General features: G+C 48.3%; 1 protein-coding gene across 1 annotated transcript in view; it reads right to left on the bottom strand.

Moving 5' to 3' along the window:
* Positions 1–24998, bottom strand: part of phc3 (polyhomeotic homolog 3 (Drosophila)) — a 131422-nt gene that overhangs the window by 14468 nt on the left and 91956 nt on the right. The window contains exons 12-13 of the mRNA XM_070882458.1: positions 20229–20397; positions 14084–14198 (exon numbers count right to left, since the gene is read on the bottom strand). Of these exons, the coding sequence (XP_070738559.1) occupies positions 14084–14198; positions 20229–20397 (284 nt within the window). The remainder of the gene's footprint in view (positions 1–14083; positions 14199–20228; positions 20398–24998) is intronic.

A 24998-nucleotide genomic window follows, 5' to 3' on the forward strand; every position in this document is an offset into this window, starting at 1 on the left:
CTCAACTGACATCACTAAAAACAGTGCTGTCTATGAGAGCTTGCTGTGCAGAAACTGGCTGCCGTGTTTCTTACATTACAACAGCGACTAAACTTCAAAAGTATTTAATTGGTTGCAAAGTGCTCTGGGGTATGAAAGGCACTAAATAAATGCAAGTCTTTCTTTATAAATGTCAAGATCTTAATGTCCGAATCCGGCACAGTGTGACCTCACTTCACGAGAAGCTCCAGAGATTTCAGTAACTTTTCTCGAGGTCAAGGTCGCTAGTGTCACCTTCTTGTTCATTGTTTTGGTACAATCTTTTTCAAAGAAGCTGGGATTGTTTTCCTTAGAGCAAAAAAGGTTATTGGGAGATTTTTTTTTAAAGTACTTGCAGTTCCAAACCGCCTTTCACAACCTCAGGATGCCCCAAAGCGCTTTACAACCCATGAAATACTTTTTGGAGTGTAATGTAGGAAACATGGCAGCCAACTGCGCACAGCAAGCTCCCACAGACAGCAATGTGATAATCACCAGATATTCTGTTTTAGTGATGTTAATTGAGGGACACTGGCGAGAACTCCCCTGCTCTTCTTCAAAATAGTGCCATGGGATCTTTTACGTCCACCGGAGAGAGTAAATGGGGCCTCGGTATAATGTCTCATCTGAAAGTCGGCATCTCCGGGGTGTCAGCCTAGATTTTTGTGCTCCAGCCTCTGGAATGGGACTTGAACCCACAACCTTCTGACTCAGAGGTGAGGGGGCTTCCCACTGAGCCAGGGCTGACACAGAGTTGGGGGTTGGGGTTGAGGGTAGAGATGTGGTTGGGGTCGGGGGTTAGGGATCGGGGGTCAGTGTTTGGGATGTGGTTGGGGGTTGGGGATCAGGGTCAGGGGTCGGGATGTGGTTGGGGGTTAGGGATCGGGGTCAGTGTTCGGGATGTGGTTGTGGGTTGGGGATCAGGGGTCGGGATGTGGTTGGGGGTCGGAGGTTGGGGATTGGGATGTGGTTGGGGTCGGGGGTTGGAGGTCGGGGGTCGGGATGTGGTCGGGGTTGCCGGGGCAGTTGCGCACAGGGCCTACCTTAGCCTCTCTGGGTGGCGGCCTATGAACTCTGCTTGCAATGCTTGGTGTGCAGTGAGCTACCTGCCGAATGGGCTCTTATTCCCTTTGTGGAGGAGTCTTTTGGCGATGGTGGGAACCGGTCGTACAATTCTGCATTAACTTTCTAATCAGATTGACCAGGGAAAGCTACAGATCCACTTCAGATCATTTTAATCGGGGAAAATGGATTGTTATTTAAAGGGACAGAGACTTTAAAAACAAGTCACAAAAGAACATAAGGAGCAGAAGTCGGCCAATCGGCCCCTCGAGCCTGCTCCGCCATTCAATATGATCTTCCACCTCAACTCCACCTTCCCACCCGATCTAGGGGAATCCAGGTATATGGGGAACAGGCAGGAAGGTGGAGTTGATGTCGAAGATCAGTCACAACCTTATTAAATGGCGGAGCAAGCTCTAAGGGCTGAATGGCCTACTCCTGCTCCTATTTTTTATGTTCGTATCTCCATATCCCTTAATTTCCCTGGTGTCCAAAAATCCATCGATCTCAGCCTTGAATATATTGAGAGACTCAGCATCCACAGCCGTCCGGGGCAGAGAATTCCAAAGATTCACAACCCTCTGAGTGAAGAAATTCTTCCATATCTCAGTATTAAATGGCCCCTAGTTCCAGCCTCTCCAGCCAGGGGGAAACAACCTCTCAACATCTACACTGTCAATCCCCCTCAGAATCTTATATCTTTCAATGAGATCATCTCTCATTCTTCTAAACTCCAGAGAGTATCGGCCCGATCTACTCACTCGGTCAATCAGATGCATTTAAGGGGAACCTAGATAAGTACACGAGGGAGAAAGGAATAGAAGGATAGGTAGCTTAACATGGAAGTAAGGTGGGAGAAGGTTCACATGGAGCATAAACACGGCACAGATCAGTTGGGCCAAATAATCTGTTTCTGTTTCTGTAAGCTCTGTGTAATTCTATGTAATGAGCAAAGGGAAGGTGAAATGAAGTAACACATCACCAATTGCATTAACCATGAAAAATATTTATTCTAAAAATAACCAATAATGACAAAACTGGCTGATCCCCAGTGCGTGCCAAGTCTACAGGAATGGCAGAATGTTGTTACTGTGGACGCTTCAGAGCAGGTGGATTTTGAGTTTTGTGGTGATCCTCCAGCCCCACAATCCTCCGAGATCTTTGCACTCCTCCAACTCTGGCCTCCTGAGCATCCCAGATTTCCTTCGCCCCACCATTGGCGGCCGTGCCTTCAGCTGCCTGGGCCCTAAGCTCTGGAACTCCCTCCCTAAACCTCTCCGCCTCTCTCTCCTCCTTTACGAAACTGCTTAAAACCTACCTCTTTGATCAAGCTTTTGGTCACCTGGTCTGATATCTCCTTATTTGGCTTGGAGTAACATTTGTGTCTGATAACACTCCTGTGAAATGCCTTAGGACATAGTGTCAACCGTGGCTCAGTGGGCAGCACACTCACCTCTGGGTCAGAAGGTTGTGGGCTCAAGTCTCACTGCATAAATCTAGGCTGATGCTCCAGTGCAGTACTGAGGGAGTCATCATCATAGGCAGTCCCTCGAAATCGAGGAAGACTTGCTTCTAATCTAAAAGTGAGTTCTTAGGTGACTGAACAGTCCAATACGGAAATTACAGTCTCTGTCACAGGTAGGACAGACAGTTGTTGGAGGAAAGGGTGGGTGGGACTGGTTTGCCGCACGCTCCTTCCGCTATCTGCGCTTGTTTTCTGCATGCTTTCGGCGACGAGACTCAAGGTACTCAGCGCTAGCCCGGTCCATTTCCTCCACTTAAGGCGGTCTTTGGCCAGGGACTCCCAGGTGTCGGTGGGGATGCCGCATTTTATCAAGGAGGCTTTGAGGATGTCCTTGAAATGTTTCCTCTGCCCACTTTGTGCTCGCTTGCCGTATAGGAGTTCCGAGTGGAGCTGTTGCTTTGGGAGCCTTGTGTCTGGCATACGAAGAACGTGGCCCGCCCAACGGAGTTGATTGTGTGTGGTCAGTGCTTCGATGCTGGGATGTTGGCCTGATACAGGACGCTAACGTTGGTGCGTCTGTCCTCCCAGGGGATTTGCAAGATCTTGCGGAGACATCGTTAGTGGTATTTCTCCAGCGACTTGAGATGTGTACTGTATATGGTCCACATCTCTGAGCCATACAGGAGGGCGGGTATCACTTAGCCCTGTAGACCATGAGCTTGGTGGCAGATTTGAGGGCCTGGTCTTCAAACACTCTTTTCCTCAGTCGGCCGAAGTTTTCGCTGACGCACTGGAGGCAGTGTTGAACCTCGTCATCGATGTCTACCCTTACTGGTAATAAGCTCCCGAGGTATGGAAAGTGGTCCACGTTGTCCAGGGCCGCGCCGTGGATCTTGATGACTCTTAAAGAGCTGTATGGCAACAACTTTTATTTATTGCAGTAAAGAAAGACTTGCATTTCTATAGCGCCTTTCATGACCACCGAGCGTCCCACAGCGCTTTACAGCCAATGGAGTGCAGACACTGTTGTAATGTAGGAATCACGGCAGCCAATTCGCGCACAGCAAGATCCCACAACAGCAATGTGATAATGACCAGATAATCTGTTTTAGTGATGTTGGTTGAGGGATAAATATTGGTCAGGATACTGGGGAGAACTCCCCTGCTCTTCTTTGAAATAGTGCCATGAGATCTTTTACATAGAAACATAGAAAATAGGTGCAGGGGTAGGCCATTCGGCCCTTCTAGCCTGCACCGCCATTCAATGAGTTCATGGCTGAACATTCAACTTCAGTACCCCATTCCTGCTTTCTCGCCATACCCCTTGATCCCCCTAGTAGTAAGGACCTCATCTAACTCCTTTTTGAATATATTTAGTGAATTGGCCTCAACAACTTTCTGTGGTAGAGAATTCCACAGGTTCACCACTCTCTGGGTGAAGAAGTTCCTCCTCATCTCGGTCCTAAATGGCTTACCCCTTATCCTTAGACTGTGACCTCTGGTTCTGGACTTCCTCAACATTGGGAACATTCTTCCTGCATCTAACCTGTCTAACCCCGTCAGAATTTTAAATGTTTCTATGAGGTCCCCTCTCATTCTTCTGAACTCCAGTGAATACAAGCCCAGTTGATCCAGTCTTTCTTGATAGGTCAGTCCCGCCATCCCGGGAATCAGTCTGGTGAACCTTCGCTGCACTCCCTCAATAGCAAGAATGTCCTTCCTCAGGTTAGGAGACCAAAACTGTACACAATACTCCAGGTGTGGCCTCACCAATGCCCTGTACAACTGTAGCAACACCTCCCTGCCCCTGTACTCAAATCCCCTTGCTATGAAGGCTAACATGCCATTTGCTTTCTTAACCGCCTGCTGCACCTGCATGCCAACCTTCAATGACTGATGTACCATGACACCCAGGTCTCTTTGCACCTCCCCTTTTCCTAATCTGTCACCATTCAGATAATAGTCTGTCTCTGTTTTTACCACCAAAGTGGATAACCTCACATTTATCCACATTATACTTCATCTGCCATGCATTTGCCCACTCACCTAACTTATCCAAGTCGCTCTGCAGCCTCACAGCATCCTCCTCGCAGCTCACACTGCCACCCAACTTAGTGTCATCCGCAAATTTGGAGATACTACATTTAATCCCCTCATCTAAATCATTAATGTACAGTGTAAACAGCTGGGGCCCCAGCACAGAACCTTGCGGTACCCCACTAGTCACTGCCTGCCATTCTGAAAAGTACCCATTTACTCCTACTCTTTGCTTCCTGTCTGACAACCAGTTCTCAATCCATGTCAGTACACTACCCCCAATCCCATGTGCTCTAACTTTGCACATCAATCTCTTGTGTGGGACCTTGTCGAACGCCTTCTGAAAGTCCAAATATACCACATCAACTGGTTCTCCCTTATCCACTCTACTGGAAACATCCTCAAAAAATTCCAGAAGATTTGTCAAGCATGATTTCCCTTTCACAAATCCATGCTGACTTGGACCCATCATGTCACCTCTTTCCAAATGCACTGCTATGAAATCCTTAATAATTGATTCCATCATTTTACCCACTACCGATGTCAGGCTGACCGGTTTATAATTCCCTGTTTTCTCTCTCCATCCTTTTTTAAAAAGTGGGGTTACATTGGCTACCCTCCACTCCATAGGAACTGATCCAGAGTCAATGGAATGTTGGAAAATGACTGTCAACGCATCCACTATTTCCAAGGCCACCTCCTTAAGTACTCTGGGATGCAGTCCATCAGGCCCTGGGGATTTATCGGCCTTCAATCCCATCAATTTCCCCAACACAATTTCCCGGCTAATAAGGATTTCCCTCAGTTCCTCCTCCTTACTAGACCCCCCCGACTCCTTTTATAACCGGAAGGTTGTTCGTGTCCTCCTTCGTGAATACCGAACCAAAGTACTTGTTCAATTGGTCCGCCATTTCTTTGTTCCCCGTTATGACTTCCCCTGATTCTGACTGCAGGGGACCTACGTTTGTCTTTACTAACCTTTTTCTCTTTACATATCTGTAGAAACTCTTGCAATCCGTCTTAATGTTCCCTGCAAGCTTCTTCTCATACTCCATTTTCCCTGCCCTAATCAAACCCTTTGTCCTCCTCTGCTGAGTTCTAAATTTCTCCCAGTCCCCAGGTTCGCTGCTATTTCTGGCCAATTTGTATGCCACTTCCTTGGCTTTAATACTATCCCTGATTTCCCTTGATAGCCACGGTTGAGCCACCTTCCCTTTTTTATTTCTATGCCAGACAGGAATGTACAATTGTTGTAGTTCATCCATGCGGTCTCTAAATGTCTGCCATTGCCCATCCACAGTCAACCCCTTAAGTATCATTCGCCAATCCATCCCAGCCAATTCACGCCTCATACCTTCAAAGTTAGCCTTCTTTAAGTTCTGGACCATGGTCTCTGAATTAACTGTTTCATTCTCCATCCCAATGCAGAATTCCACCATATTATGGTCACTCTTCCCCAAGGGGCCTCGCACAACGAGATTGCTAATTAATCCTCTCTCATTACATAACACCCAGTCTAAGATGGCCTCCCCCCTAGTTGGTTCCTCGACATATTGGTCTAAAAAACCATCCCTTATGCACTCCAGAAAATCCTCCTCCACCGTATTGCTTCCAGTTTGGTTAGCCCAATCTATGTGCATATTAAAGTCACCCATTATAACTGCTGCACCTTTATTGCACGCACCCCTAATTTCCTGTTTGATGCCCTCCCCAACATCACTACTACTGTTTGGAGGTCTGTACACAACTCCCACTAACGTTTTTTGCCCTTTGGTGTTCTGCAGCTCTACCCATATAGATTCCACATCATCCAAGCTAATGTCCTTCCTAACTATTGCCTTAATCTCCTCCTTAACCAGCAATGCTACCCCACCTCCTTTTCCTTTTATTCTATCCTTCCTGAATGTTGAATACCCCTAGATGTTGAGTTCCCAGCCCTGATCATCCTGGAGCCACGTCTCCGTAATCCCAATCACATCATATTTGTTAACATCTATTTGCACAGTTAATTCATCCACCTTATTGCGGATACTCCTTGCATTAAGACACAAAGCCTTTAGGCTTGTTTTTTTAACACCCTCTGTCCTTTTAGAATTTTGCTGTACAATGGCCCTTTTTGTTCTTTGCCTTGGGTTTCTCTGCCCTCCACTTTTCCTCATCTCCTTTCTGTCTTTTGTTTTTGCCTCCTTTTTGTTTCCCTCTATCTCCCTGCATTGGTTCCCATCCCCCTGCCATATTAGTTTAACATACACCTGAGAGAGCAGACGGGACCTCGGGTTAACGTCTCATCCAAAAGACGGCACCTCCAGCAGTGCAGTGCTCCCTCAGCACTGCACTGAAGTGAAGTGACAGCCTAGATTTTTGTGCTTAAGTCCCTGAAGTGGGACTTGAACCCACAACCTTCTGACTCAGGTGAGTGTGCTGCCCACTGAGCTACAGCTGAGAGATATAGGCCAGACCAGGTAAGGACAGTAGATTTCCTTCCCTGAAGGACATTAGTGAACCAGATGGGTTTTTACAACAATCCTGTTGTTTCATGGTCACCATTATTGATACTAGGTTTTTATTCACAATTTGTTTAATTAATTGAATTTAAATTCCCCAGCTGTCGTGGTGGGATTTGAACTCATGAACTCCGGATCGTTAGTCCAGGCCTCAGGATTACTAGTCCAGTAACATAACCACTATGCTACCATACCCGACAAAGGCCGCACGTACCAGTGAGTTGTGATGGCCCTACTCATTGATCAGATGAACTCCACCTTCATTAGAGACAAGAAATGATATCGCTACCATGGAATGCTTAATGTGCTCACGTGACATTCCTCTCTCTACTACGTTAAACGGTTTAACGCCGATTTTAATGCAGCAGGTGGGAATGTCATCTCCTTCAGACTGAAAGAGGATAGAACAGAGTACTTCCTAAATAATGAAAGGCTAAAAACAGTGGAGGTCCAAAGAGACTTGGGGGTCCAGGTACATAGATCATTAAAATGTCCTGAACAGGTACCGAAAATAATCAAAAAGGTTAATGGAATGCTGGCCTTTATATCTAGAGGACTAGAATACAAGGGGGTAGAGGTTATGCTGCAGCAGTACAAAGCCCTGGTCAGACCACATCTGGAGCACTGTGAGCAGTTCTAGGCACCACACCTTAGGGAGGATATATTGGCCTTGGAGGGAGTGCAGCATAGATTTACCAGAATAATGCCTGGACTCTGAGGGTTAAATTATGAGGAGAGATTACATAAATTAAGGTTGTATTCTCTAGAGTTTAGAAGGTTCAGGGATGATCTGATTGAAGTTTTCAAGATTTTATGGGGAACAGATAGGGTAGCTGGAGAGAAACTATTTAGTGGGGGAGAGGGTTCAGGTGAGCGGAAATTTTTAAAGTCAAAGAATAAGGAGAAGGCAATAGAGCAGGGTTGTACTGGGGGAAATCAAAACCAGAGCATGACAGGAAGAGATAGAATGTATAAACATAAAAGTGTATCAGAAAGTGGGGTCAAAGCTGGAAAAAATGGTAAAAAAAACAAATTTAAAAGCTCTTTATGTGAATGCACGCAGCATTCGTAACAAAATAGATGAGTTGACGGCACAAGTAGATACAAATGGGTATGATTTGATAGCCATTACAGAGACGTGGTTGCAAGGTGACCAAGGCTGGGAACTAAATATTCAGGGTTATTTGACAATGCAGAAGGACAGACAAAAGGGAAAAAGGGGTGGGGTAGCTCTGTTACTAAAGGATGAGATCAGTGCGTTAGTGAGAAATGATATTGGCTCAGAAGATCAAGATGTTGAATCAGTTTGGGTGGAGATAAGGATTAATAAGGGGGAAAAGTTGCTAGTGGGCATAGTCTATAGGCCCCCTAACAGTAGCTACACTGTTGGACGGAGTATAAATCAAGGAATAATGGAGGCTTGTAAAAAAGGAACAGCAATAATCATGGGCGATTTTGATTGGACAAAGCAAATTGGCCAGAGTAGCCTTGAGGAAGAGTTCATAGAGTGTATCCAGGATAGTTTCCTTGAACAGTAAGTTGCGGAACCAACCAGGGAGCAGGCTATCTTAGATCTGGTACTGTGTAAGAAAACAGGATTAATAAACAATCTGCTAGTAAAGGATCCTCTAGGAATGAGTGACCATAGCATGGTTGAATTTCAAATTCAGTTGGAGGGTGAAAAATTGGATCTCAAACCAGGGTCCTAAGCTTTAAAGGAGACTACAAAGGTATGAAGGCAGAGTTGGCTAAAGTGAACTGGGAAAATAGATTGAGATGTCGGACGGTTGATGAGCAGTGGCAGACATTTAAGGAAATATTCATAACTCTCAACAGAAATATATTCCAATGAGAAGGAAAGACTGTAAGAGAAGGGATAACCATCCGTGGCTAACTAAGGAAATAAGGGGTGGTATCAAATTGAAAACAGTAGCGTACAAAGTGGTCAAGAATAGTGGGAGGCCAGAGGGTTGGGAAACTTTTAAAAGCCAGCAAAAAACGACTACAAAATTAATAAAGAGAGGGACGATAGATTATGAAAGTAAACTAGCACGAAATATAAAAACAGATAGTAAGAATTTCAACAGGTACATAAAAAGGAAAAGAGTGGCTAAAGTAAATGTTGGTCATCTAGAGGATGAGACTGGGGAATTAATAATGGAGAACAGGGAAATGGCAGAGAATTTGAACAAATATTTTGTATTGGTCTTCACGATAGAAGACACTAAAAACATCCCAATAGTGGAAAATCAAAGGGCTAAAGGGAGGGAGGAACTTAATAAAATCACTATCACTAAATAAGTAGTACTCAGCAAAATAATCGGACTAAAGGCGGACAAGTCCCCTGGACCTGATGGCTTGCATCTGAGGGTCTTAAAAGAAGTGTCTGCAGAGATAGTGGATGAATTGGTTGTAATCTACCAAAATTCTCTGGATTCTGGGGAGGTCCCAGCGGATTGGAAAACTGCAAATGTAACGCTCCTGTTTAAAAAAGGAGGCAGACAGAAAGCTGGAAGCTATAGACCAGTTAGCCTAACATCTGTTGTTGGGAAAGTGCTGGAGTCGATTATTAAGGAAGCAATAGCAGGATATTTGGAAAAGCATAATTCAATCAAGCAGAGTCAGCCTGATTTTATGAAAGGGAAATCATGTTTGACAAATTTCCTGGAGTTCTTTGAGGATGTAACGAACAGGGTGGATGAGGGGGAACCAGTGGATGTGGTGTATTTGGATTTCCAGAAGGCATTTGACAAGGTGCCACATAAAAGGTTACTGTACAAGATAAATGTTCAAGGGGTAGAGGATAATATATTAGCATGGATAGAGAATTGGCTAACTAACAGAAAACAGAGTCAGGATTAAATGGGTCATTTTCCGGTTGGCAAAGAGTAACTAGTGGGGTGCCGGCAGGGATGGTGCTGGGGCTTCAACTATTTACAATCTATATTAATGACTTGGATGAAGGGATCGAGTGTAATGTAGCCAAGTTTGCTGATGATACAAAGATGGGTGGGAAAGCAAATTGTGAGGACACAAAAAATCTGCAAAGGGATATAGACAGGCTAAGTGAGTGGGCAAAAATTTAGCAGATGGGAGTATAATGTAGGAAAATGTGAGGTTATCCATTTTTGCAGAACAAATACAAAAGCAATTTATAATTTAAATGGAGAAAAATTGCAAAGAGCTGCAGTACAGAGGGACCTGGGGGTCCTTGAGCATGAAACAGAAAAAGTTAGCATGCAGGTACAGCAAGTAATCAGGAAGGCAAATGGAATGTTGGCTTTTATTGCAAGGGGGATAGAGTATAAAAGCAGGAAAGTTCTGCTACAACTATACAGAGTATTGATGAGGCCAAACCTAGAGTACTGCATACAGTTTTAGGCTCCGTAGTTAAGGAAGGATATACTTGCATTGGAGGCTGTTGAGAGAAGGTTCACTCGGTTGATTCCGGAGATGAGGGGGTTGACTTATGAAGATAGGTTGAGTAGGTTGGGGTTATACACATTGGACTTCAGAAGAATGAGAAGTGATCTTATCGAAACATATAAGACAAGGTTGATGTAGAGAGGATATTTCCACTCATAGGGGAAACTAAAACTAGGGGGCATAGTCTCAGAATAAGGAGCCGCCCATTTAAAACTGAAATGAAGAGGAATTTCCTCTCTCAGAGGGTTGTAAATCTGTGGAATTTTCTGCCCCAGAGAGCTGTGGAGGCTTGGTCATTGAATATATTTAAGGCGGAGATAGACAGATTTTTGAGCGATATGAGTATATAGAGTTATGGGGAGCGGGCTGGGAAGTGGAGCTGAGTCCATGATCAGATCAGCCATGATCTTATTAAATGGTGGAGCAGGCTCGAGGAGCCAGATGGCCTACTCCTGCTTCTATTTCTTATGTTCTTATATTTCCGCTGTTTGGGGATTCTAGGACTAGGGGCCATAGTCCAAAGATTAGAGCGAGACCTTTCAGGAGTGAAATCAGAAAACTTTTCGGCCTCAGTGGGTCCGGGGCGAGCGGCAACTTGAGCAAATCCCGACCCCACAGCTGTGCTGATCGGGGGCTCCGACATAATTTTACCTTGATGGCTCTTGTTAAGCCCGCCTCGTGAGGTTTCTGGCCAATTAAAAGCAAGCGGATCTGATGACGTCATCTGATGACACATCATCAGCTGGTTTCCTTAAAGGGACCATGTCCACATTTATTTTGCCAGTTGTGCTGTCAGTGTTCTACATTGAGGAGCTGCAAACACTAAAAAATACTGCAAAGAGGTGCAGGGCTGCACCCAGGCCCTCCCATGATTCCCTCCAGATGCTTATGGAGGGAGTCACAGCATGTAGGGAGGTCCTCTTCCCTTCCAACGGGAGGAAGAGACCACCCCAGCACACCAACGCAGCCTGATTGCACGTTGCATAGGAGAGCACAAGCAGGGATGTCGTCGGGAGGAACTGGCTACAGTGGCAGAAAACCATCCAATGATCTCAGTAGATCAGGAAACGTAACTGCAAAGCCACACTCAACCTCATCCTGCTGTGCCACTCATCACATCCTCATCACTCTGCCTTCCCTACCCTACTCCTGCACATCCTTACTCACACCAACTTACCTTGCACCTCCACCCTCTCTATCTGCATTATCACATCCCCTTCTCACTAGCCAGCCTTCATACTCACCCTCATACCAACTAACAGCATGCAAATACAAAAGCAAAATACTGCGGATGCTGGAATCTGATATAAAAACAGAAAATGCTGGAAATACTCAGCAGGTCAGGTATCTGTGGAGAGAGAAACAGAGTTAACGGTTCAGGTCAATGACCCTTCGTCAGAACTGTTCTGACCTGAAACGTTAACTCTGTTTCTCTCTCCACAGATGCTGCCTGACCTGCTGAGTATTTACAGCATTTCCTGTTTTTATAACACACACGGGTCATCTTCATAGGTGGTCCCTCGAACGAGGATGACTGGCTTCCACAAGTTCACAGGTGTTTCGATGAAGTACCCGTTGTTCCAGTCCTGAACTCTAATTGAGGGGGATGCCTGTGCGTGGATTTTTTTAACGTGGGGTGACCGTTGCACATCAGCCACCACACGGGCTTGACAGACCTAGACCTTTATTCAGTGTCAAGGGTTGAACCAGGACAATTAGAGACCTGCTCTACTGCACAGACCTAGCGCGCGCACATATCGCAGTGTGGGCTGGCCCGTGCTGCCCCTGGGCCCTCGGCTCTTCTGGGCCCCGTACCCTCATCTGTCGCACCTCCGCCATGATCTCTCACCGCTTATCCGCCATAAACATTCACCACATCTCGCCACAAACACTCGCAGTGACCTTCCCACTCCTCTGTACCTGGGCCCTGCCGATGTTCCTGCCCATGCTCCAAAACGGTGACCAGGCTAGGCACTTGGGTGTTATCGTCAATGCTGATGTAAAGTTTCTGCTAATGTGTGGTCAAACAGTTAAATCTATATTTTCAACATTTTGCCTTCTTGGACAGATCTGTGTGCAGCTTTGGAAGTAACTTAGTGAGTTGCAATGAATGGTGAGACATAACGCCTCCCCCCGCAATAGTGATGAGTGTGCAAGGAATGGCTTGGACATTGTAGGGCTGCTTCACGGAGCTGGTGTAGGGTGGTGCCAACCTGGCACATCATGTGGCAGCCAGGTTGTACACTGTAAAGTGAAGTAAATGTGGCTATGGTGAAGCCATCCCTGGCCTCTCAGGCAGCAATGTGCTCGGGTGCTGATGCCCTGTGCAGCATCAGGTGATTGCGGAGAAGGTTGGTGCTGTTGTTGGTGCTGCTGGTGTGCCTGGTGATGTTGGTGTTGGGGCTGATTGTGGTGGGATTCTGAGGACCAAGGTGGGATTTTGTCAAGGGTACCGATGCTGCTGGAATAGATGGCAGCTGAAGTTGAGATGACAAAAGCGATCTGTCAAGGGTGAGAGAGATTGCTCCAAGGAGGTGACACTGGATAGAGAGTTCACTGCAAACACTTCAAACTTCCATAAAGCTGAACAGGGTATTCCAATCCTGAAGGCTCCAACTTCTCAGTCTTAGGATAAGGGGTAGGCCATTTAGGACTGAGATGAGGAGAAACTTCTTCACTGAGTTGTTAACCTGTGGCATTCCCTAGCGCAGAGAGTTGTTGATGCCAGTTCATTGGATATATTCAAGAGGGAGTTAGATATGGCCCTTACAGCTAAAGGGATCAAGGGGTATGGAAAGAAAGCAGGAAAGGGGTACTGAGGGAATGATCAGCCATGATCTTGTTGAGTGGTGGTGCTGGCTCGAAGGGCCGAATGGCCTACTCCTGCACCTATTTTTCTATGTTTCTATGTTTCTGAGATTGGAAATTGAACAGCTGGGCAATGGTAGCTTTTATACCACTTCTGCAGCTGTCAACTCGTCAAACCAATTCAGAGTTGTTGAGAACCTGACCTGATCCCCGAGGGACGGGAACCTCGTAAAAAAACTTGCAAAGATCCTTTGGACCTGGTAAAATGTTGCTTGAATAGCTTTAAGCAGCTTCTTAACTCTGAACTCGCACCGGCAGGGCTGGTAAGATTCCAGCCAAAGGATGGTAGAAGTTTGGAACTCTCTTCCGCAAACAGCAATTGATGCGAGCTCAATTGTTAATTCTAAATTGGAGATTGATAACTTTTTGTTAACAAAAGACATTAAGGGATATGGGGCAAAGATGGCTAGATGGAGTTAAGTTGTCGACCAGCCGTGATCTCATTGAATGGCCCGAGGGGCTGAATTGGCCCGAGGGGCTCAATGGCCTCCTCCTATTCCTATGTATGAAGACGTAAAGCATTTGTAGCTTAATATTGCAAACAGTAACTCAGCTCACAAGTACATTGCGTGGACAGGATTTGTGGAAAAGCTAAACGTACAGAACAACATATTACAATTAAAGAATTGTTTATTTATTGAAAAGAAAACGGCATCTTAATCAGCACAGAAAAACACCGAATACACAACTGTCAGTTTCTTACCTCTTAGCACAGGACATAGAACAGAAACGCTTTGATCTTCTGAACTTGTGAGCATAGTCCATTTTCCCACAGAACTCACACTTCAGCATGTCTGGATCACTGCCCTCCATCCCTTCTGAATTTATAAATCAGGAAAGAAAATGTAATTCCGTGAGGTAACTCAAAACTACAGGATCCAGAGCTTCATAAATAGAGGCCTAGAGGACAAAAGTAAGGAAGTTATGATGAACATTTATAAAACACTGGTTCGGCCTCAACTGGAGTATTGTGTCCAGTTCTGGGCACCGCACTTTAGGAAGGATGTGAAGGCCTTCGAGAGGGTGCGGAAAAGTTTCACGAGAATGGTTCCAGGAATGAGGGTCTTCAGTTACGTGGATAGAGTGGAGAAGATGGGGTTGTTCTCCTTAGAAAAAAGGTTGCGAGGAGATTTGATAGAGGTGCTGAAAATCATGAGGGGGTCTGGACAGGGTATAAGAGGGAAACTGTTCCCATTGATGGAAGGGTTGGGAACGAGAAAACACAGATTTAAGGTGATTGGCAGAAGAACCAAAGGCGACATGAGGAAAAACGCAGCGAGTGGTTAGGATCTAGAATGCACTGCTTGAAAGGGTGGGGGAGGCAGATTCAGTTGTCGTTTTCAAAAGGAAGTTGGATACGTACCTGAAGGAAAGAAATTTGAAGGTCTACGGGGAAAGGGCGGGGGAGTGGGACGAGCTGAGGGGGCTCTTGCAGTGAGCCGGCATGGGCTCGACGGGCCGAATGGCCTCCTTCTGTGTTATAACCATTCTGTGATTCTAAAAACAGGCTGGTCCGCCTTTTCTGAAAACATATTGCTCTCTCTCTTGGGTTCTGCCCGACCTTCGCACCTTAGTCATAACTTCCTCATTGTTTGCTCGTATATTAGCCCTCATAAAGAAAAAGATTTGCATTTATATAGCACCTTTCACAACCACCGGATGTTTCAAAGCACTTTACAGCTAATTAAGTACTTTTGAGTGTAGTCACTGTTGTAATGTGGAAAACGCGGCTGCCAATTTGTGCACAGCAAGCTCCCACAAACAGCAATGAGATAATGACCAGATAATCTGTTTTAGTGATGTTGATTGAGGGATAAATATTGGTCAGGACATGAGGGATAACTCCCCTGCTCTTCTTCAAAATAGTGACATGGGATCTTTTATGTCCACCTGTGAGAGCAGATTAACGTCTCATCCGAAAAACGGCACCTCCGACGATAGTGTGGCGCTCCCTCAGTACTGCCCCTCCGACAGTGCGGCACTCCCTCAGTATTGACTCTCCGACAGTGCGGCGTTCCCTCAGTGCTGCCCCTCCGACAGTGCGGCGCTCCCTCAGTACTGCCCCTCCGACAGTGCGGCGCTCCCTCAGTACTGCCCCTCTGACAATACAGCGCTCCCTCAGTACTGCCCCTCCGACAGTGTGGCACTCCCTCAGTACTGCCCCTCCGACAGTGCATGGCTCCCTCAGTACTGCCCCTCCGACAGTGTGGCACTCCCTCAGTACTGCCCCTGACAGTGTGGCACTCCCTCAGTACTGCCCCTCCGACAGTGCATGGCTCCCTCAGTACTGCCCCTCCGACAGTGTGGCACTCCCTCAGTACTGCCCCTCCGACAGTGTGGCACTCCCTCAGTACTGCCCCTCTGACAGTGCAGCACTCCCTCAGTACTGCCCCTCCGACAGTGCAAGGCCCCCTCAGCACTGCCCCTCTGACAGTGTGGCACTCCCTCAGTACTGCACTGGGAGTGTCGGCCTGGATTGTTGTGCTCAAATCCCTGGGGTGGGACTTGAACCCACAACCTCCTGACTCAGAAGCAAAAGAGCTACTGTCAGAGCCACGGCTGACACTTTGGTGCGGGGCGCCGTTCCCACGGGTCCTCGGTGGCTGCCTCCGACCGGCTTCCCACCGACATCACGCCTGTCAAAATCGGGTCGGTCCCTCCCGCCGTCGCTCCCGGACAGGCCGGACGCTCGTCAAGCCGTGATTAAAAATCGAGGCCAAAGACTCCCCAGTGGCTCGAGGAGTTTATCCGGACAGCACCTGGCCCACCCGGATCATCCATCAGCCTGTGCCGATTCAGCCCACCTACGTAAGGGAGGGACAGGGCCATCGGGATTCCCATCCCTGATTGGGTGAGGATGGGATTGGCTTGTCTCTCAGGTTCACATACAAAGGCTGGTAGCACGAGGTATGAAACTGGACCTCATGGAATCGTGCAGCATACAAGGAGGCCATTCAGCCCATCGTGCCTGTGCCGGCTCTTTGACTGAGCTATAAAATTCGTCCCACTCCCCCTGCTCTTTCCCCACAGCCCTGTACATTTTTCCCTTTCAAGTATTTATCCAATTCCCTTTTGAAGGTTACTAAATCAGCTTCCACCGCCCTTTCAGGCAGCACATTCCAGATCATCATAACTCGTTGTGTGAAAAAAATTATCCTCATTTTCCCCCTCTGGTTCTTTTACCAATTATCTTAAATCTGTGTCCTCTGGTTACTGACCCTCCTGCCACTGGAAATAGTTTCTGTGTCAAAACCAGTCATGATTTTGAACACCTCTATCAAACCTTCTCTGCTCTAAGCAGAACAATCCCAGCTTCTCCAGTCTCTCCACAGTCAGTCGGAGAGGCGGGAGCTCGGAGCAGCGCGAGTCCGGCGATTTCGGGAGGCCTATAAAGGCCAGCGGGAGTTCGAGCAGTCAGTCGGAGAGGCGGGAGCTCGGAGCAGCGCGAGTCCGGCGATTTCGGGAGGCCTATAAAGGCCAGCGGGAGTTCGAGCAGTCAGTCGGAGAGGCGGGAGCTCGGAGCAGCGTGAGTCCGGGGATTTCGGGAGGCCTATAAAGGCCAGCGGAAGTTCGAGCTGTCAGTCGGAGAGGCGGGAGCTCGGAGCTGCGCGAGTCCGGGGATTTCGGGAGGTCTATAAAGGCCCAGCCGGTGCAGCTGCAGCAGGAAGGCAAAAAAGAAATAGAACGAAATCGAAAGGTGATGTCACAGCCAAGGGTGTAAGTGATTGGCTGGTGATTGGTAAATAGTTTTTCGTTTTCTTTTCTTTATCAGTAAGTAACCTTTTAGCCTTGTTGCCAAATTAAGTTAATCTAAGGGTTAAGTCATGGCAGGAGAGCTCAGACACGTGTTATGCTCCTCCTGTACTATGTGGGAAGTCAGGGACTGGAGCTGCGGGTGGATTCACTCTGGAGCATGCACGATGCTGAGAATGACGTGAATAGCACGTTTAGTGAGTTGGTCTTAGCGCAGGAAAAGGGTACCTAGCCAGATAGGGAATGGGTGACCAACAGGAAGAGCAGTGGAAGGAAGGTAGTGCAGGGGTCCCCTGCGGTCATCCCCCTGCAAAACAGATACGCCGCTTTGGGTACTGTTGGGGGGATGACTCATCAGGGGAGGGCAGCAGCAGCCAAGTCCATGACACCGTGAGTGGCTCTGTTGCACAGGAGGGCAGGAAAAAGAGTGGGAGAGCTAAAATGATAGGGGATTCAATTGTAAGGGGAATAGATAGACGTTTCTGCGGCCGCAACCGAGACTCCAGGATGGTATGTTGCCTCCCTGGTCCATGGGTCAAGGATGCCTCGAAGCGGGTGCAGGGCATTCTGAAAAGGGAGGGTGAACAGCCAGTTGTTGTGGTGCACATTGGTACCAACGCTATAGGTAAAAAAACAGGGATGAGGTCCTACAAGACGAATTTAGGGATCTAGGAGCTAAATTAAAAAGTAGGACCTCAAAAGTAGTAATCTCAGGATTGTTACCAGTGCCATGTGCTAGTCAGAGTAGGAATTGCAGGATAGCTCAGACGAATACGTGGCTTGAGGAGTGGTGCAAAAGGGAGGGATTCAAATTCCTGGGACATTGGAACCGGTTCTGGGGGAGGTGGGACCAGTAGAAACCAGACGGTCTGCACCTGGGCAGGACTGGAACCAATGTCCTAGGGGAAGTGTTTGCTAGTGCTGTTGGGGAGGAGTTAAACTAATATGGCAGGGGAATGGGAACCTATGCAGGGAGACAGAGGGAAGTAGAATGAGGGCAGAAGCAAAAGATAGAACGAAGAAAAGTAAAAATGGAGGGCAGAGAAACCTAAGGCAAAAAGCAAAAGGGGCCACATTACAGCAAAATTCTAAAGGGGCAAAGTGTGTTCGAAAGACAAGCCTGAAGGCTCTGTGCCTCAATGCGAGGAGCATTCGGAATAAGGTGGACGAATTAACTGCACAGATAGCAGTTAACGGATATGATGTAATTGGCATCACGGAGACATGGCTCGAGGGTAACCAAGGCTGGGAACTCAACATCCAGGGGTATTCAACATTTAGGAAGGATAGACAGGAAGGAAAAGGAGGCGGGGTGGCATTGCTGGTTAAAGAGGAAATTAATGCAATAGTAAGAAAGGACATTAGCTTGGATGATGTGGAATCTGTATGGGTGGAGCTACGGAATACCAAGGGGCAGAAAACGTTAGTGGGAGTTGGGTACAGACCACCAAACAGTAGTAGTGAGGTTGGGGACAGCATCAAACAAGAAATTAGGGATGCATGCAATAAAGGTACAGCAGTTATCATGGGTGACTTTAATCTACATATTGATTGGGCTAACCAAACTGGTAGCAATGCGGTGGAGGAGGATTTCCTGGAGTGTATTCGGGATGGTTTTCTCGAACAATATGGCGAGGAACCAACCAGGGAGCTGGTCATCCTAGACTGGGTGATGTGTAATGAGAAAGGACTAATTAGCAATCTTGTTGTGCGAGACCCCTTGGGGAAGAGTGACCATAACATGGGAGAATTCTTTATGAGGATGGAGAGCCCCTCATTCCTGGTACTATTCCAGCAAATCTTCTGCGCACCCTCTCCAAGGCCTTGACATCCTTCTGAAAGTGCGGTGGCCGGAATTGGACACAATACTCCAGCTGGGGCCTGACAATATGCCAGTGTTTTAAAAAGTGCCCTCAACCATTCGAGGACATGTTGAATTCTGCTAAGTTTCTACAAAGCACTCCCAAGCTGCTGCCAGCTCCTCATGTCACAGTAACACTATAGTCTGTCACATATTTCTAGCCAGCCATGAGAAAGAACCAGGCCAGGCTGAACAGGCTGGGGCTCTTTCCTCTGGGTAACAGGGAGTTGAGGGGCTGACCTGATTGAGGTCTTTAAGATTATGAAAGGGTTTGATAGGGTCGACGTGGAGAAGATGTTACCACTTGTGGGGTGAGACCAAAATTAGGGGCCATAAATATTAAATAGTCTCTAATAAATCCAATAGGGAATTCAGGAGAAACCCAGAGAGTGGTGAGAATGTGGAACTCACTACCACAAGGATTGGTCGAGGCGAATAGTATAGATGCCTTTAAGGGGAAGCTAGCCTCGGATTACCAACCACCAAGGGCGCTACCCAGCACCGAGCCTGCGGCCAACTTCTCGCCGTAGACAACTAGGCCCACATCGCAGTGCCTGGTCTCCAGTCGTCTTGGACCCCCCTTGCCACTGGATCAAGACCTCGCTCAGCTAAGCCCGTGTGGTAGCTGGTGTGCAACGACCATCCCATGTTAAAAGAATTCACGCACAGGCGTCTTCCACTCCGTTAACATGAAGTTCGGGACCTGGAATGTCAGGACCCACATGGACAACCCCAACAGCGAAAATCAAGCGTAGACAGCGGAAAGAGTGTGCGGCAAACCAGTCCCACCCACCCCTTCCCTCAATGACTATCTGTCCTACCTGTGACAGAGTCTGTGGCTCTCGTATTGGACTGTTCAGTCACCAAAGAACTCACTTCAGGAGTGGAAGCAAGTCTTCCTCGATTCCGAGGGACTGCCTATGATGATGATGAGATAAATGAGGGAGAAAGGAATAGAAGGATATGTTGATGGGGTGAGAGGAAGAGGCGTGGGAGGAGACTCGTGTGGAGTATAAACACCAGCACGGACATGTTGGGCCGAATGGCCTGTTTCTGTGCTGTAAACGTTGATGTAATTCTATGTAATTACACAGCCCTCTGATTTTAATGTCCATTTTTAACGTCCATTGACTGGAACAGAAGATCGGGCAGGGTGTATAACGGGCAGCAGATCACATTACCACCCGATTTGTTAACTTTTCCTCACATGCGCGGCAAGAAACGGTTTACAAACCTTCTCCGGTGAGGTCGTCCAGGTCGCTGTCGAGAGACTCTTCCAGCGGTTTGCCCGCGCCGCTCTGCAGCTCCCCGGTCGACTGGACAGAGGCGGGAGACGTGTCCGCACCTTCGCACTGCAGCTTCTGCTTGACCAGCTGCTCGGTCAGCAGAGACGAGCGGCTCACCTGTTGGAGTGATGTCATTACAGTCAGGTTAACGCGTCGAGACTCAAGCAAAGTGAAACCGCGGGGCTGAAAGGGTTAAGTTCGCAGGCCAAATTCCACAGGCCCAGCTTGCAGTCCCTCGAGTATAAAAAATGAAGGGGTGATCAAATTGAGGTGTTTAAAGGAGTTGGTGGGGTAGCTGGAGAGAAACTATTTCCTCCGGTAGGGAGCTGGGGGGAGTCGAGAACAAGGGGACATCACCTTAAAATTAGAGCCAGGCCGTTCAGGGGTGATGTCAGGAAGCACTTCTTCACACAAAGGGCAGTGGGAATCTGGAACTCTCTCCACCAAACAGCTGTGGATTCTGGGGGTCAATTGAAAATTTCAAGACTAAGATTGATAGATTTTTGTTAGGTGAGGGTATAAAGGGTTACGGAACCAAGGCAAGTGGATGGAATTCAGATACAGATCAGCCGTGATCTAACTGAATGGCGGAACAGGCTCAAGGGGCTGAATGGCCTCCTGTCCCTATGTGACGGAAACAGTTTACAAACAGTAATATCAGCTCCTTTGCCAACTAGCTCAGAGTTAATGATTAAACATTAAAAATCAATAAACGGGGAGACAGCACTTGTAACGTTGCTAAAATTTAGAATTGTAGAATCTCACAGCACAGAAGGGGCCCATTTGGCCCAGCGTGCCTGTGCTGGCTCTTTGAAATAGTGATCCAATCAGTCCCACTCCCCTCCCTCTATCCCCATAGCCCTGCACATTTTTCCTATTTAATTTACCCCAATGTCTGCTGCTCATCTCTCCCTTTCCAGCCGTTTGAGAAAGAGATCTTTGCATTTCTATAGTGCCTTTCACGACCTCAGGACGTTCCGAAGTGCTTCACAGCCAATGAAGTACTTCTGAAGTGTGGTCACTGTTGTAATGTAGGAAACGCAGCAGCCAATTTGCGCACAGCAAGCTCCCACAAAGAGCAATGTGGTAACGACCAGATAATTTGATTTATTAGAATATGGTTTCCCATTAAAGGAGTCTTATTTTTGCCCAGATCTACAAACGTTCTCACATTGCAGGACTTCAATTATTTGAACAAATCTATCCAGCCCGAAGTATTGATTCAGTGAGACACATTGTGTGTCAGGCCGAAATTCTGCTTTAATTAAACGTAGATAAAAATCCTGCCTGAAATTTCGCCATGATCGTCTGATAAGGGAATAAGATGTTGTGGAAAATAAGGTTATTTATTCACCAGTAACTAACTGTAGACACTACAGCCTCTTAAACACAAGACAAAGATAGTTTGGTCAGGCCAAGTTTGCTGTGCAATTATCACATCACAGGGGAAGTGTATGCGCTGGGTCAAGCAGGACAATGAAGCGTACAATTTGTTCTGTTCTTAGTTAATGTCACATACACAATAAATTACAGATGACAATGGTTGCAGTTCACCACTTGTGTTGGACAGGCAGTGGTGCAACATGGAATTTCAGGGGCAAGGAGCCAATTCTATTCACTTCAGGTCCCGGATTCATTTCAGCACCAACCAGCAAAGTTTAACTGCATTATTCGCCAGTCGGGATGCCAAAGTGTACAACAAAACCAACAAAAATAGAAATAACTTGCATTTATATAGTGCCTTTCACAATCTTAGGAGGTCCCAATGAAGTCAGTGAAGTAATAAGATACGATATACAGCACAGAAACAGGTCATTCGGTCCAACCAGTCCATGCCGCCGTTTATGCTCCACTCGAACCTCCTCCCGTCTTTCCTCATCTAAATCTTTCAGCATAACCCTCTATTCCTTTCTACCTCATGTGTTATCCAGTCTCCCCTTAAATGCATCGATACTATTCACTTCAACCATTCCCTGTGGTAGCGAGTTCCACATTCTCACCACTCTCTGGGTAAAGAAGTTTCTGCTGAATTCCCCATTGGATTTCTGAGTGATGATCTTATATTGATGGCCTCTGGTTCTGCTCTTCGCCACAAGTGGAAACAGTCTGGGGGAGAAATTCGGTCGCACCTCTGCTGCGGCGTCAATCCGGGTTGGGTGGTACATTTTGCGCCGGCAAATGGATTGCGTCTGCTGCCGCCAAATTCATCAGCTGGGCCCGGAGTTTGGAGCGGGGCGCAAAGGGAGCCGTTGTTAAGGGAGGGGTTGCTAAGGGAGGGGTTGCTAACGGAGGCGTTGCTAAGGGAGGGGTTGCTAAGGGAGGGGTTGCTAAGGGAGGCGTTGCTAAGCGAGGCGTTGCTAAGGGAGGGGTTGCTAACGGAGGCTTTGCTAAGGGAGCGGTTGCTAACGGAGGCGTTGTTAAGGGAGGCGTTGCTACGGGAGGGGTTGCTAAGGGAGGCGTTGCACGCCTCTTTTAGAGCGCTAGGCCGGCTGAGCAAGGGAAAATCCCGAGCTAAACAGCCAGCCTCAGGGCGAACTAAGACAGGCCTCGGGGGGGGGGGAAAAAACTGAAAAAAACACCAAAAACATTCCCAATACATTACTCACGGTACCACAACATAAATCGCAAAAAAAAAATAAACAAAAACAATCGCACTTACCTGAGGTCGACATTACTTCGCTCACTGCAGCCGCTGCAGCTCAGACTGCCCGCTTCCACAGGCGTTCCCAGCAGGGGGCGCTGTGGGTCACTACATGAAGCTGTCAGATTGACGTTAAATCCCAACTGGTTCACGACTGCCCTTTGGGGAAGGGAACCGGCTGCCGTTACGTGTGACTCCTGGCCCACAGCTGGCCTCTGAAGTGGCCCAATGAGTCACTCAGTTGTATTAAACATCTACAGTTGGTGGCCGAGCAAAAATCTGCTCAGGGCAACTAGGGATGGGCAATAAATGCCGGCCTTGCCAGCAACGCCCACATCCTGAGAATTAATTATAAATCAAGCACCTTTGAAATGAAGTCACTAATGCATTGCAGGGAACTTGCGCACAGCAAATCCCATAATTGACTCATCAGTGCAGGTGCTATTTTGAGGGATAAATGTCGAGCAGAACACTGCGGGGAAATTCACTCCTCTTCTTTGCAGTACTGCCGTGGAATCTTTTATGTCCACCTGAGAGAGCAGACATCTCATCTCATCGGTTTAACGTCTCATCTGAAAGACGGCACCTCCGACAGTGCGGCGCTTCCTCAGTACTGCACCTCCGACAGTGCGGCGCTTCCTCAGTACTGCCCCTCCGGCAGTGCGGCGCTCCCTCAGTACTGCCCCTCTGACAGTGCGGCACTCCCTCAGTACTGCCCCTCCGGCAGTGCGGCGCACCCTCAGTACTGCCCCTCCAACGGTGCAGCGCTCCCTTAGTACTGCACCTCGGACAGTGCGGCGCTCCCTCAGTACTGCCCCTCCGACAGTGCGGCGCTCCCTCAGTACTGCCCCTCCGACAGTGCGGTGCTCCCTCAGTACTGCCCCTCCGACAGTGCGGCGCTCCCTCAGTACTGCCCCTCCGGCAGTGCGGTGCTCCCTCAGTACTGCTCCTCCTACAGTGCGGCGCTCCCTCAGTACTGCTGCTCTGACAGTGCGACACTCTCTCAGTACTGCCCCTCCGGCAGTGCGGCGCTCCCTCAGTACTGCCCCTCCGACAGTGCGGTGCTCCCTCAGTACTGCCCCTCCGGCAGTGCGGTGCTCCCTCAGTACTGCTCCTCCTACAGTGCGGCGCTCCCTCAGTACTGCTGCTCTGACAGTGCGACACTCTCTCAGTACTGCCCCTCCGGCAGTGCGGCGCTCCCTCAGTACTGCCCCTCCGGCAGTGCGGTGCTCCCTCAGTACTGCTCCTCCTACAGTGCGGCGCTCCCTCAGTACTGCTGCTCTGACAGTGCGACACTCTCTCAGTACTGCCCCTCCGGCAGTGCGGCGCTCCCTCAGTACTGCCCCTCCGACAGTGCAGCACTCCCTTAATACTGTCCCTCTGACAGTGCGGCGCTCCCTCAGTACTGCCCCTCCAACGGTGCAGCGCTCCCTTAATACTGTCCCTCTGACAGTGTGGCGCTCCCTCAGTACTGCCCCTCCAACGGTGCAGTGCTCCCTCAGTACTGCCCCTCCGACAGTGCGGCGCTCCCTCAGTACTGCCCCTCCGACAGTGCGGCGCTCCCTCAGTACTGCCCCTCCGACAGTGCGGCGCTCCCTCAGTACTGCCCCTCCGACAGTGTAGCACTCCCTCAGTACTGCCCCTCCGACAGTGCGGCACTCCCTCAGTACTGCACCTCCGACAGTGCGGCGCTCCCTCAGTACTGCCCCTCCAACAGTGCGGCGCTCCCTCAGTACTGCGTTGCGAGTGTCAGCCTCGACTACGTGCTGAAATCCCGAAGTGGGAGGTGAACCCGCGACCTTGTGACACCGCGACCTTGTGACTACCACTGCCGCCCACTGCAGACACCCAGCGAGAGAGAGTCGCAGCTTTGCTGACTAAATTCCCTGCCCAGTGTGAAGCGGGGCCACAACTGACCAAGAAGTCCGTCAGGTTCAATCCTCAGCCCGTGTTTCGTTAGTTAATCTTAGCTCGATGGGCGAGGGAGCGGGGGAGAGAGTGCACAGTTGTGAAGCTTCAACACCTGAGGCTAAGGAGGGGACCAAAAAACTTACCGGCCAAGCTTCCTTGCTCCTGA

The sequence above is a fragment of the Pristiophorus japonicus genome, chromosome 6, assembly GCF_044704955.1.
Source record: "Pristiophorus japonicus isolate sPriJap1 chromosome 6, sPriJap1.hap1, whole genome shotgun sequence".
NCBI lineage: Eukaryota > Metazoa > Chordata > Chondrichthyes > Pristiophoridae > Pristiophorus > Pristiophorus japonicus.